This window comes from Lissotriton helveticus, chromosome 4_1 (genome assembly GCF_964261635.1).
Source record: "Lissotriton helveticus chromosome 4_1, aLisHel1.1, whole genome shotgun sequence".
Taxonomy (NCBI): Eukaryota; Metazoa; Chordata; class Amphibia; order Caudata; family Salamandridae; genus Lissotriton; species Lissotriton helveticus.
The window spans coordinates 929,720,094-929,734,389 of NC_136063.1; the positions used below are offsets into that span (position 1 = coordinate 929,720,094).

At 42.1% G+C, this 14,296-nt stretch overlaps 1 protein-coding gene across 1 annotated transcript in view; it reads left to right on the top strand.

The window, feature by feature from the left end:
• The window catches only part of LAMA1 (laminin subunit alpha 1), a 549,300-nt gene that overhangs the window by 271,729 nt on the left and 263,275 nt on the right, over nucleotides 1-14,296 (top strand). Inside the window, exons 24-26 of the mRNA XM_078687536.1 lie at nucleotides 8,125-8,268; nucleotides 8,755-8,934; nucleotides 13,463-13,648. Of these exons, the coding sequence (XP_078543662.1) occupies nucleotides 8,125-8,268; nucleotides 8,755-8,934; nucleotides 13,463-13,648 (510 nt within the window). The remainder of the gene's footprint in view (nucleotides 1-8,124; nucleotides 8,269-8,754; nucleotides 8,935-13,462; nucleotides 13,649-14,296) is intronic.

The following is a 14,296-nucleotide window of genomic DNA, read 5'->3' on the forward strand; positions in this document are numbered from 1 at the left end:
ACCCCATTCTCGAAAGCGTCCCCTCCGCCTTGAGAATTCATCAAAAGTTTTGGGGGCCCCGACTCCTGCAGGCTTCTGGTGGGGAGCGGCTGCCATGATTGCTCGCGGAATGACCACGACGGAGCTACGAGATGGTGGTGCTCTCATGCTGACGCCAGTTTAGTCTGAAACATCCAGAAACAAGGTGGGGCTTTCATCGTTTGGGAAAAAAAAAAAAGTTTTCATCCAATGAAAAGTGTTGTTTTTAGGTCATATGATCAAGCCTTCCATCATTAGGAAACCAAAAGTAAAATGAACCAATGAAAAGTTTTATAAACAAGTCACATGACCTGTTATGCGGCATAGGGTATAAAATGCGGAGAAAATACGTTGGCACGTGAGGCGGCGTCAGTAGCGGACCGATGTGCGAATAGGCCGAAGGCAATACAACGCGCCAAGATCCGGATGGCACCGAGGTGGTGTCCAGCAAGTTGCAGCACTGGTGTGGCCATCCTACAATGCTGAAAGTCGGCGTGGGGCGCCCCGTTGGCCTGTGAGTTTGCGTCAGTAGCGGACCGATGTGCGAATAGGCCGAAGGCAGCACAACGCGCCAAGATCCGGATGGCACCGAGGTGGTGTCTAGTAAGTTGCCGCACTGGTGTGGCCATCCAACAATGCTGAAAGTCGGCGTGGGGCGCCCCGTTGGCCTGTGAGATGGCGTCAGTAGCGGACCGATGTGCGAATAGGCCGAAGGCAGCACAACGCGCCAAGATCCGGATGGCACCGAGGTGGTGTCTAGTAAGTTGTCGCACTTCTGTGGCCATCCTACAATGTTGAAAGTCGGCGTGGGGCGCCCCGTTGGCCTGTGAGATGGCGTCAGTAGCAGACCGATGTGCGAATGGGGCCAAAGGCAGCGCAACAATATTTTCTGACTGACACCACAAGGCGCTGAGATGCCAAGATCCGGATGGCACCGAGGTGATGTCTAAGTTGCGGACTGATGTGCGAATGGGGCCAAAGGCAGCGTAACAATATTTTTTGTATGGAAGATACCACTAGGCGTTGAGATGCCAAGATTCGGATGGCACCGAGGTGATGTCTAGCAAGTTGCTGTACTGGTGTGGTCATCCTACAATGCTGAAACTCGGCGTGGGTCGCCCCATTAGCCTGTGAGATGGCGTCAGTAGCGGACCGATGTGCGAATAGGCCGAAGGCAGCACAACGCGCCAAGATCCGGATGTCACCGTGGTGGTTTCATAGTTGAGAGGCACTTCATCTGCAGTGGGGCGCCGAGATCCGGATGGCACCGAGGTGATGTCTAGCAAGTTGCTGTACTGGTGTGGTCATTCTACAATGCTGAAAGTCGGCGTGGGGCGCCCCATTAGCCTGTGAGATGGCGTCAGTAGCGGACTGATGTGCGAATGGGGCCAAAGGCAGCGCAACAATATTTTCTGAAGAGAAGACACCAAAAGGTGCTGAGATTCCAAGATCCGGATGGCACCGAGGTGGTGTCTAGCAAGCTATGCAGTTGAGTTGTGTGCGCACTTGCGGCGAATAGGTCGAAGGCAGCATAACAATGTTTTTTGAATAGAAGACACCACAAGGCGTTGAGATTCGGTTACCACCGAGGTGATGTCTAGCAAGTTGCCGCACTGGTGTGGCCATCCTACAATACTGCTCCGAATAACGGCGTGGGGTGCCCGAAGGGGGGGGGAGCCGGCGTGAATGGGCCTTCCTAGGTGGAGGCTCGTCTGCTGTAGTAGGGGGCCCCTTTACCGTTTCTTTTGCCATTCAGCTGAGTTTCGGCTGCTCTTGATGCTACAGCGACAGGCGGCTGCAAGAGGACTCTCAAAATGGCGGCCTGTTCTTTGGATTTGGGCCTGGTCCACTAAAATGGCCCTGGGACACCTTAGAACTCGGACGCTCGATTTTTTTTTCCTTTCCTGTACATGCAAAAAAAGGTAAATGCCCGGTACGTTACACGCTTCATCTGCCACGATGAACTGTCCAGAGGAACCGAAAAAAAATATAGTTGTGGTAACTATACCATGCATCGTCATATGGAGAGGTGGCACCAATTAATTATAGTGCTGCATAAAAGAGAGATTTGGAGGAGAACCCCTGACCTGCTAGTACATTCATCAAAGAAGTGGCACTGAGAGCTTCAGAGGCAAGGGAAACGGTCCCAAATATTTAGAAGAACTTTGGAAAGATTAAAATGACATGTTTAGATTGTGGCAAATTAATTTCATGTGGACAGATGAGTGTTACTCTAATAAATACAGCATATAAACATCATCATAGTCGATGGTTGGTAGAGACATTTTGACTATATCCTGGACCTGCCCGTCCTCGCCCAAAATGGCGCCGGAATAAATGGGACTCGTAACTCCTTGTTGTGTACTGGTTGCAGAACCTTGAAATCACGAGATACGTATGCAGTTTTGAAGCACATGGCGGGCGGGGACGAGAATTGATTGACTATTTCGACATCCCTATTGATATTAAGTTCTGATGTGTTATTGATTACTGTACTGTTGAAAGTTCGAATTAACGTCACCCATGGTACTTGCCCGCAAATGTATATCTAGATAATTTTATTGTAACTGGCCCTGTCGTATTTTAATTATAAAATGTACGTCCACCGATTCCGTAACTGTTAGACACCTTAGTTCTTGCAACCTAATGGCCCGCCCGTTACGTTCCTCTACAGTGTAAATGTCTATTCATCATATACGATTACAGTTTGCTCTGTGGCAGGCCCACGTGGTTATAGGCTCGTATTTGTATAATGAAATTTTCACAATAAAGGTTTTTAAAAGAAAACATGGTAGTAGTATATACATTGGTAAAGTTTTTAATAATAGTGACTGTTTTAGAATCATTAAAAGGCAAGTGAAATAAAGCAGACCAATTACATGAAGGGTAAAAGGTATAATACAAAGGAACGCAGTAAAGATAAATGGTCAAGGGCTGTTGTGTTTTCTATTCCTGCAACATAAAGTGATCGATAAGAATCTCATATTCAGGCGTATCGGCGACTAAGACAGCAGGTCGACCCTCTTTTGCTCAACGGCTCCGTCATGGGACGAAGAAACGCTCTTTTTCTCGAAAAAAGAATATATTTTACTTGCAGGACAGTTGTAAAATTTCCGGGAAAGTACATTAGCCTGGAACATTATAACATATATTTAAGAAAAAATAATGTTCGGAAGTAATGAAAAGCGTAATTTTTAGGTCATATGACCAAGTCTTTCATCATTACAATAAGAAAAGTAAAATGAACCAATGAAAAGTTTTATTAACAAGTCACATGACTTGTTATGCTTACGTTACGCGCTGCGCGCCCCGGATGACTTCCGGATGCGCTAACGCGGCGCGTCATATGACGCATTACGCGACAACGCAGGTCCAGAATATAGTCAAAATGTCTCCACCAACCAGCGGTCGGAACACAACCCCTTTCAGCAGGCTAAATAGTTCTGTTAAATGACAACAGAAGGGACAGGCAACAAGAACCATCAGTCAAAGAGGGGAGGGCTAGTTCTTCTCTACCGGGTTACATTGGGGCGCTACCGGAACTGATCGAATTGGTAGTCTACAGTGTTTCTGGATGTTTCAGACTGAAGCTGGGGTTAGCATGAGAGCAGCACCATTTCGTAGCTCCGTCGTGGTCATTCCGCAACCAATCATGGCAGCCGTTCTTTATCGTTATTTTGGGCGGGGTGGGTGGCGGAGCCGAGCTGTTTTGCAGCCATCATTGTGTGGAGTTCAGTTCATCTCACTAGTTTTGTATTTGTCATGAGGGGTTGTTCCTAATGTTTCTATTTTAGCGAGGTCAAAAAGAGATCCCATTAGTGGCCTACTGATTTTGCTCGATTCCTTTTCTTTTTTTTTACACGATTTTTCGTTATCTGCAAAGACTAAACAGAGTATTGCGACTCTGTGTTTGTTTGTAAATAGAGAATGAACCAAAGAGAACTAATTCTAAAACAGTAAATACTTGGATAACAATCAATCAAATGGAGAGAGAAGCAGGCACGACGGATTACAACGGGGGCAAAGGCCTGCGTTAACTACCTTTCACTATCTGCAAAGAGAGAGTACTCCTAATAGAAATGAGGGGGGGGGGCACCATTCAAAGCAGATCAGTGTGCATAAACACGAAAATGTTTTCACTTACCACGTACTTGACATTCGACAGCTTATGATATTTGCTATTAAAAAACCATTGAAATTCACTGAAAAAACCATAGGTTATAGACCATATATAGTTAGGAATTAGCATTTACAAAACCTTGAAAATTCACTGAAAAAACCATAGGTTATAGACCATATATAGTTAGGAATTAGCATTTAAAAACCTTATTTTACTCACACAAAACCATTGAAATTCCATATATAGTTAGTTGCACTAACTATATATTGCGCACCCGCAATCCACTGCTGATCATGTCACATATTACATCATTCATGACATGGTCAGTGACATCACTGATGACATCACTGATGACATCTCAAATGACATCACTGATGACATCACTGATGACATCTCATTTGACATCATTCTTGTGCTAATACGATAAACCTCTTCAGACTCTAATATAACCTTAGATACACTCAGTGTATACAGACACTCACACACTGCCACTCATCCATGGAGTTACTCACACACCCAGTCAGTCATGCAAAGAAACAATCTCACCTCCATTTCTTCAACTATACAGTTAAACACACCTTACTTATTGAAACATATACTAACACATATTTACTCTCTTATACAATCCCTGATACAAGTTCACAATGATCGATACAACCACTCACTCATTCAGTGGCTCTCATGCACAGTTATTTATATATGCTAACTCTCACATGTACTGTGTTTTACATACGTACTTACTATGACATGTAGCATTGAGATATCCATTCACTCATCAATACACTCATGCACACAGTCAACTGCCCATGTAGCTGTTTCCACATGCACTCTTGAACTCATACACCTAGTGAATAAACTGCTCACACATCTATGCATAGAGTCACACACCTTCCAGCCACCCCCACACAAACTCAATCTCCCATAGAAATACTTGGGCAACCAATTAATAACACATATAGCCTCTCGTATAGCTAATGATCAACACATGCAGCAGTTTACAGAACAACAGACATAATGATGCACAAATTAAGACAGTTTAGTCACTAACCCATGCATTCAGTGAGACACATTTAATCACTCACTCATACAGTCAGTCACGCACCTACTAAATCCTTCATCCAGACACTTATACATCCACTCATTCTTCAATATGTAAGACATATTTTAACTTTACAGAAACATACAGTCACTGGATGTTATCATCAGTGATGTCATCAGTGATGTCATTTGAGATGTCATCAGTGATGTCATCAGTGATGTCACTGACCATGTCATGAATGATGTAATATGTGACATGATCAGCAGTGGATTGCGGGTGCGCAATATATAGTTAGTGCAACTAACTATATATGGAATTTCAATGGTTTTGTGTGAGTAAAATAAGGTTTTTTAAATGCTAATTCCTAACTATATATGGTCTATAACCTATGGTTTTTTCAGTGAATTTTCAAGGTTTTGTAAATGCTAATTCCTAACTATATATGGTCTATAACCTATGGTTTTTTCAGTGAATATATATATATATACATACATATATATATATATCTCCAAAATCCGCTTCCGCACTGTACCAGCCCATGGAAAAACGGACACGGACCACAAGATCAGTGCTTGCCTAATTTATTCGATTTGAACTATCCTCCATATATATAGCGGTCTTTCCTAGCGATGATAGATGTACTCTATTATTAGTTCTGTTTAGAGCCTGACTCTGGCACACCAACGATTTTTTAATAATGTATATTTTTTAAACATATTCAAGTGATTAAAAGAGTTAAAGAAAATATAAGTAAAAATTTCTAAAGGTTGCTTGAAAAAAAAAGTAAAAGAAATGTCCCATCACAGACGTTAATTAAACAACTTTAATAAAAATGAAAGCAAGCAGAAATTAGCCTACAAGCCCTAGCACTGAAATAGACTATTTGCTGGATGAATATGTACATGTGCAAGAGCAAAATGCTACCACTCACAATGAAAACGGCCAGTGGTTAAAGTGGACTGACCGATTAACCCATGCTGTAGACTATTTGTGGGTGAGGGAAGCAAAATGTGAATGACGCTTGAACAGACCAATGAATGAAGAGGGCTGATTGAAAGTCCCTCTATGTATACATAGCTATATGTTTTTATTATGACTTTTTGGAAAGCATGAGGCTGGCGAAAAACGTGTCTCTAGGCCAGCCCTAACAATTAAAATAAACAGAATGTAATAAAGATCAGGTGATCACCTTTTCCAACATTAGCCCTCTGTCTAGCTGCATGTCTATCTCAGTGGCTTCATTCCTGTACTATATTGTGGCCCATGTATTACTGAATTTGTCCTACCTAGCAGATTGTGTTGGGTTTGGAAAAATGTCTACTTATAATTTGGATAGGAAGGCCCAAACCAATCGTCCACTTTTAAGCTGCCCATGAGCTAAGTGCATTGGAATTCCCAGTGAAGTGCTTGCGTATAATTTTGTTTCTGCCTTTTGTTGCCTATCTTTGAATTTGTCATACTGTGATTGAAGAGTTTTGCATCATCTCAATAATGAATCAGCATTGTATATTCTGGAGTTGTCAGTTTTGTTATTCTCCATTCTGTATGCCTCCTTCCTCTCAAAATAATGCAGCACTTGCACGGCTAGACAACTGCTTATTCGGGTGTTGCCTCAGAATAATATTAAACAAGGAAGGTGCTTTCAAATGCTGCATATGTGCATCTGTACCTGGGAACAGATTTACAAGCCTTAAAAAGAGGACTAGGATCAGATATTTGAGACCTTGGCCATCCGTGGAGGGGCCCAGTTAATTGTGGACATTGCATCCGTTAATTAAGTAGCGGAATAAAGTCCAATGTCCAGAGTTAAGTTTCCACTGGTAGAAATGTGTAAAAATGTAAAAATCGGTACAAAAAAGTTCTGTTTCCTCCTGGACATGCAGCTTTTGGTACATAAACACCAAAATCTGAATGGTATTCACTATTTGGATGCGGAAACCTGCGAGAAGAGCTATTTTCTTTATCCTGATAAACACCAGCATATTTGCATTTATCGAAGCAAGTAAATAACGTATTCCCCACCAGGCAACTAGTAGTCAGGAGTTAAAGCTGTCATTTGTTTTAAAGCACTGTTAAAGGCTGACTTTACTAATAAGAATGTATATCTACCAAACAAACCCTTTCTAGCAACATTAGGAATAGATAATGAAAGATAGGGGGAAAAAACAGAACTTCCTTACCTATTTTATGCAGTTTGCATGCTGTTCTTTGATGACAGTTTGTAACAGACACTATTCTATATTTGGGTTGTATCTTATGAACTGTGGTGACAAAAGGATATCTGCGACAAAAGCAATAATCCACTCAACTATCCACATAAAATACAGATCTGTGATCTGCACGATACGCACTCTTTGCAGTAGGCATTTTAACCCTCTGCGCTACTTTATGGTGAGTCAAAACTGCCCTAGGCAAAACTCTGATCTCTCTCTAGCAGGAACTTTAATCACAACAGTTATTTTGACAACGTTTATTGCTGCCTGAAAACTGGACGCGCAAGGAACTCTGCTGCAGATGTTTTTAAATCAGTTATTGCTAACCCCCGTTGAGGTCTCGCCCCCTTCCCAGGTCAGCGCTCAGTGCGGCCGCACCAGTCGCACTGCCCTAAAGCCGGCCCCGCATTTAGTGAGGACCTATTGAGTACCCTTGCCATGAAGGTTATTTTAGGGCGCAGTAAATGGTTGTAAAATGCTGAATACTGTGTGTTCTATGTCTGCTTTCCAATAATGGACTCTGCTGTTTAAATCTGATTACCACACTTCACAACTGTTCCAAAAGCAACTGAATGAGTAGGGAGTGAATTAGCTGGTGCTAACAGAACACAAGACACCAATGACTGTTTAAAGATACAGATTATAAGGATTTGTTTGAGTTTATTGTACTTAAGATTTTTTGGGTTGTTCTTTTCTAAATCTATTTTTGTAACTAACTCTTGCATTCCTTTTAGGAAAATGCGGTTGGTCTTCACTGCAGCGAATGCAGAGAAGGGACGTTTGCATTGCGCTCTGAAAACCCCTCTGGTTGCTCGCCATGTTTCTGCTTTGGGTTATCCTCCATATGTTCAGAATTACAAGGACACGTCAAAATTCCTGTGAGTCAAGCAAGATGTTTAATAAGTGCTTTAGATTTATGTGTCCTCTTTTGACCACATGTGCAAAGACAACATTGAAATGTTCCAGTCATGGATATACAAACATATAGAGGAGAACCAGGTGTATATCATCAACGAAAAGGCAATACGCTAACTGGTGAATAGTTTCCAAATACCCTGTGTATATATGTCAAGCTCTTTTTTCTGCAATATGATTATTCTACTTTGTGTTAAATGCTAAATACATGTATATACCTCTCTAGTTTTAAAGAAATGTATTATTTTAAACCCAGTAGTCATTTGACAACCAGTGCCCTTTTTATTTCCTCATTTTTTCCAAAATGGCGCATGGCGTGGAGCACACTTTCGTTGCGCTTGTACTGTACCTTTCTTGAAATTACCTTCTTAATATAAAGGAAGCAATTGGCATGTTACAACATAAAGTAAACAAACGTAAATGTGTTGCCCTGTGTTCGGTGTGCGCAGGTGTCCGTCATCCCACACAATGCTGTCCTGCCTGTGGTAACCCAAAGCAACCTGGCAGGAACCACTGAGGGTGTTTTTTCCCAGGCGTCCGAACTGGTACTGGATGCTGCCACCGTGCAGCTGCATCTACACGCGGAGCCCTTCTACTGGAAGATGCCAGCTTCTGTCCTGGGAGATAAGGTACAGAGTCTGAAAAGACCAGTGGCGGGGCATGGCTATTCTAAATCGGTTATATGCTGTTCTGAAGGCAAATCAGACCAGTGATTTACTTGTTTCACTCGTATTTACTGATTTGCCAAGATTATTTAGAGTCAGAAATCATAGGAGAGATATCATATTGAGTCAAAAATAATATAGCATATACCTTTAATTTCAGTAAATAAAGTTATGAAAAATATTATATAGTTCTGTTTACAAGTTGGGACTCAAAATGTTATGATTGACATTTGACAAAGCACAAGAGAATGTATACTTTACTGACTTCAAACCCTCTCGTTTGTTTGAATTACTGCAAATATATGTTCCCCATTGTTTGATTCCAGTTCTGTGAGGCCAGTTACTTTATTTAATATATTACTTAGTTCAGATCAGTTACTCTTTGAGGAGGTACATATGCCATCCTGGTTTAGATAAAACAAGATTTTTTCTAGGGCTTACCAGGTCTCTTATATGTAAACTCCAGGCAGGTTTTGAGAAGAAAAAGAAAATATGCAAATAATTATATCTAAAAGTAATTACATAAATTTTTTTCACAATCATTTTCATTTTGGATATGTTAATGGAATGTATAATTAAGTGACTCAATTAATCCAGCCCTGCCCTTTTTTAACAAACGTAGAAGTAATATTTAGGATAGCCAATGAAAAATTACATTAGTCAGTGTCTTACCATTACTGTAAAAATTATTAATTTGAATACTGGCTTTTAGCAAAAAACGTTGGATTTATTTAAATGTATGTGTGCATCAGAAACGCTGTAAACATTATAGAGTGGGTAGTTAGATATATTACATAACCAGAAACCAAGTGAAAGAGCCTACAAACAAACATATGTATAGAGGTATTTCATGTTGTGATGCTGAGATTTCGTTAAGTAGATGTGTGGCTTGGCCAAATCTCAAAGTCTCAAAGTAAGGCATCACAAAAACCACCAAATCAGGCACACTACTGTGGTATGCCACTGTGACTGATGGTGCCCTCAGACTGGAAGAAAGTGTTTTCTAACCCAACTTGAATGACTTGAAAACTTCTCTGGCCCTGTCGGTAATTCCTCATTCTTATTCCTCTAGGCAGTGCTGCTAGCTACTTCTCTAGTCTCTGTTCCTATCGGTAATTCCTCATTCTAAGTCCTCCACACAGTGCTGCTAGCTGCTTCTCTGGTCCTGTCGGTAATTCCTCATTCTAAGTCTTTCAGACAGTGCTGCTAGCTGCGTCTCTGTCCCCAGTTGTAATACCTCATTTTAATTCGTCTAGACTGTGCTGCTAGCTGCTTCTTTGGTCCCAGTGGTAATTGCTCACTCTAAGTCCCCTAGACAATGCTGCAGCTGCTTCTCTGGTCCCAGTGGTAATTCTTCATTCTTAGTCCTGCAGCTGGTGCTGCTAGCTGCTTCTCTGGTTATGTCGGTATCATCATTCTAAATCCTCTAGACAGTGCTGCTAGCTGCTACTCTGGTCCTATCAGTAATTCCTCATTCAAAGTCCTCTAGGCAGTGCTGCAGCTTGGGTCACTACCATTTACTCTACTGGTGTCCAAGTGGACCTGTGTATTGTGTACTTTGTGTTGCCCGCTTTTGATTTATTAGAAAGATTTGTATATATGTTCTTGTACATATTTTTCCTTGTAGGTACTTCGTCTTTCTTTTGTCCTGAAGAGGCCGTAATTCTAAGGCCAAAACGTGTTGACATTAGTACTGGAGGAGTCTTCTTTAACCTAATACAAACAGTTTAAGAACTTTTAAGCGCACACATTTCAGAACAAGGGGGAGGATATTTTTCCTCATGTGCGTTGCTTATAGACTGTCTCCATTGGTGGACTGTGTGAGAACTTTACAACACAGCTACCTTTTATTAACTAATAGGAAGACTGAGAGTAGTGAAACAATAATTTTGTGGCACATGATTTATGTACGTTTAAAGTTTAATTGCATTTATATGTCATTTTGTGCTCTTTTATGTGTGCAATTGTGTTTCACACCAAGTGGAGCCTATACATAATTTTATGTGGCAGGAGTCGAATGGAACCCTGATTGTTCTATTCTTAATAAATGTGCCTCTGTTCCTAGTGGTAATTCCTCATTCTCAGTCCTCTGGACAGTGCTGCTAGTAGCTTCTCTGGTTCCAGTGGTAATTCCTTATTCTAAGTCCTCTTGGTAGTGCTGCTATAGCTGCGTCTCTGGTCCTGTCAGTAGTTCATCATTCTAAGTCCTCTAGACAGTGCTGCTAGCTGCTACTCAGGTCCTGTTGGTAATTCCTCATTCTAAGTCCTCTAGGGCCTAGAGGACTTAGAATGAGGAATTACCAACAGGACCTGAGTAGCACCTAGAGTCTAGGCAGTGCTGCGGCTGTGTCTCTGGTCACAGTGGTAATTCCTCATTCTAAGTCCTCTAGACAGTGCTGCTAGCTGCTTTTCTGGTCTCATCAGTAATTCCTCATTCTGCTGCCACTCCTTCTCTGGTGCCAGTGATGAGTCATCTTTCTAAGTCCTCTAGGCAGTGCTGCAGATATGTTTCTGTTCTTACATCCACGTCACTCCAAACCAAAGCACATAGATAAAAGACATTGTCATTTACAACGCCAATAGCTCTTACCCTAAAAAATGCGAGACCTATTGCATTGTAAAGGCTTGTTATAAATTGGTGTGGATCTCCTTCTTGAGTCATGTGTCTCATTTATTGACCATTATTTGTATTTTCAGATGTCTTACACTCTTCTGTGTTAAGCCTAAGGCTGCTCAACCACACTAACCCCTAATAGAGCATTTTGGGATTGCCATAGCAAGCCCCTGTCCACTCATAAGAGAACCACTGGACACTTACACAACATATCTTATCTTGATTTATCATATAAAGAGCCAGCTTCCTACAAACATGACTCAAAATGAAAGTGCATTATTAATATTTACATAAATGATTTCAGTCAGCTTCTATAAATGTCGACGTTTCAACCCTATAGAAAGATTTTGGGTACGTTATCATCATAACCAAAAACTGTAGCGATTTCTTATTTTACAAAATTGCTATTTCTAAGCACATCAATTGAGCTGAACAAAACTCTCAAATTCTATAGGCCTAAAGAAAGAGGATTGGCTTCAAAGTGATCTATGGGGAGACAAACTATTTCTTCCAGCCAGGGAATGACTCAGATGATGTCCCCTCACCTCTGGGAAGCTGACTGTGAAACAGACACCAGCTCTGTTTGCACATCAGTCCTCTGAGTAATCTGCAGTGCACTCTCTTCCTTGATCATAGAGCACGTAGATCTTGAACTACATGTGGGTCTGTACTGCTTTCATGCAGTCATAGCAGGATGGAGATAGGGAATCTAATGTAGTGGGGGACCCCTTTTTCGATACATGGAGATGGCGAATCTCCTGTCTGCACTTCAGAACTGGTTTGGGGTAGCCTTCTTTTCAAACGCCTTTTTCCTGGCTCCATTCCAGGCAAAGCCTTAGTACAGAGTGATGCTCTTTACAGCAGGGTAGTCTTTAGCCTGGAGTATCCACAACTTAACAAACAAGTGTGCACACAGAGGTGCCAGGTTTCTGCACCTGGTTGTCATCAGGCACACCGAAAAGTGATATGGAGAGAACCAAATGACTGGCCTCAGTTAAGGGTCCCTTTCACCTTAAAAAATGTCGACTGCAGTCCCACTCTTCGCTCATGCCATCTACCAAATGTCACTGCTACAGGAAGACTAATCAGCAGCTCTTCTCAACTAACATCCTAATTGAATTTCTAAAGGAGCCGTGTCTGTTCTACCCCCATTTCAGTATCTTTATCTCTTCCCCCCAGCTTCAGGACTGTCAGCTATACACCTCAACTGCCTGAGAAAACAATCTTACACCAATATTTTGCACAAAGCTATGCCATGGGCAACCAAAATAAATTCCACAGGCCTCCATTATTCTGGCTCATTCATAGACACAATGCAGGTAAGCCACTTACACAAACATACGCACCATACACTGTTAACGCTGGATCTGGATTAGCGCAGAGAAGTGCGACACAAGTGGGCCAGTAGGCCTACACTACAGTGACACATAAAAAGGCCTGGTCACAATTAAGCTCTCACAAAACATGTTACGCTACCACCACTGCTCTATTCACTAAACCCATTGCAGGTACAATAGACCACTGTGAGTGCAATAAGGGTATGCTTGGAATGCCCATCCAGGTTACAGGACAAGATCAAGACCTCGGGGATGGTCTAGGCCTTAGAACACATTAGATTAGTGGGAAGATAGGGATAAAATCGAAAAACAAGAAATCCAAAACATGCAGTTGGGCATGCAGGGCAGTGAAACACAACTGTACACCATGAAAGAACATTTCCGTCCCAACAGCTTAATTTGTAATAGTTGTATTTGTGCTTTGAACAATATATTCTGAACATAAATGTGGACTGTTGTCTATATTTGTTTTTTCGTTGATCTTGATCAAAATAAGCAAGCTATGATGATAAAGGTGGCTTTCATTTTATTGTTTCTATAGCTTATGTCCTATGGTGGGAAACTGAAGTACACTGCTGCTTTCCATGCCTTGGGTGAATCTGGAGTGTCAAACTTTGAGCCGCAGATTCTCATGAAGGGTGGTCACCTAAGTAAACATGTGATCTACATGGATATTCCTGCCCCTGAAAGTGGTGTTAGAAGTGAAGTACAAGTGCAGATGAATGAGGTGAGTACATGCAGATTCTGCAATTAGGCTTTTTCCTTTAAAGAAGAATTACTCATTCCATCTAATAACTGTGTATTGTGTGCTTCTTGGAAAAGGCATCCAGGTTTGTCCAACACCTGACAGCAGAAATGCAGGTATTATCCTAGCTGGAAATGATGCTTCAAGTAGTACTGGCTTTACACTAGGACTGAAGTAGAAAGTGCAGGAATGGCTGGGCCATGTTGGGAGTCTGCCCCTATTTCCAGCTGCCTAAATCCCATTCTAACTCCCTTGTTGTCTTCCTAACAGTCCCCATCAACCTGGACTGCTACTGGTGCAGCCAGTGGCAGCTGCTACTTAATGGGGATTGTAGGGTGGGGAATCGCTTATCTGCAGGCCGGCTGTCGCCTCTCGGTCCTTTTTGGTTGACTGACTCCAGAGCAGGAAGCACACAGGCTCCCAGGCTCCCCTATCTAATCATGATGCTGCTGTGACCAGCCTGACAGCAGTGCTGTGATTGATCTGAGTGCTGTGGTTCGGCGCTCAAACCGTAACTGGGAGCTTCGGCATGCTCTTCACCCAATCTGTGCAGTAAAGTCGGGTAGAGACCATGCTATGTGCACATGACTGGCCGGCTAAACCGTCATGCACACTTAAAAGTGCCCACCA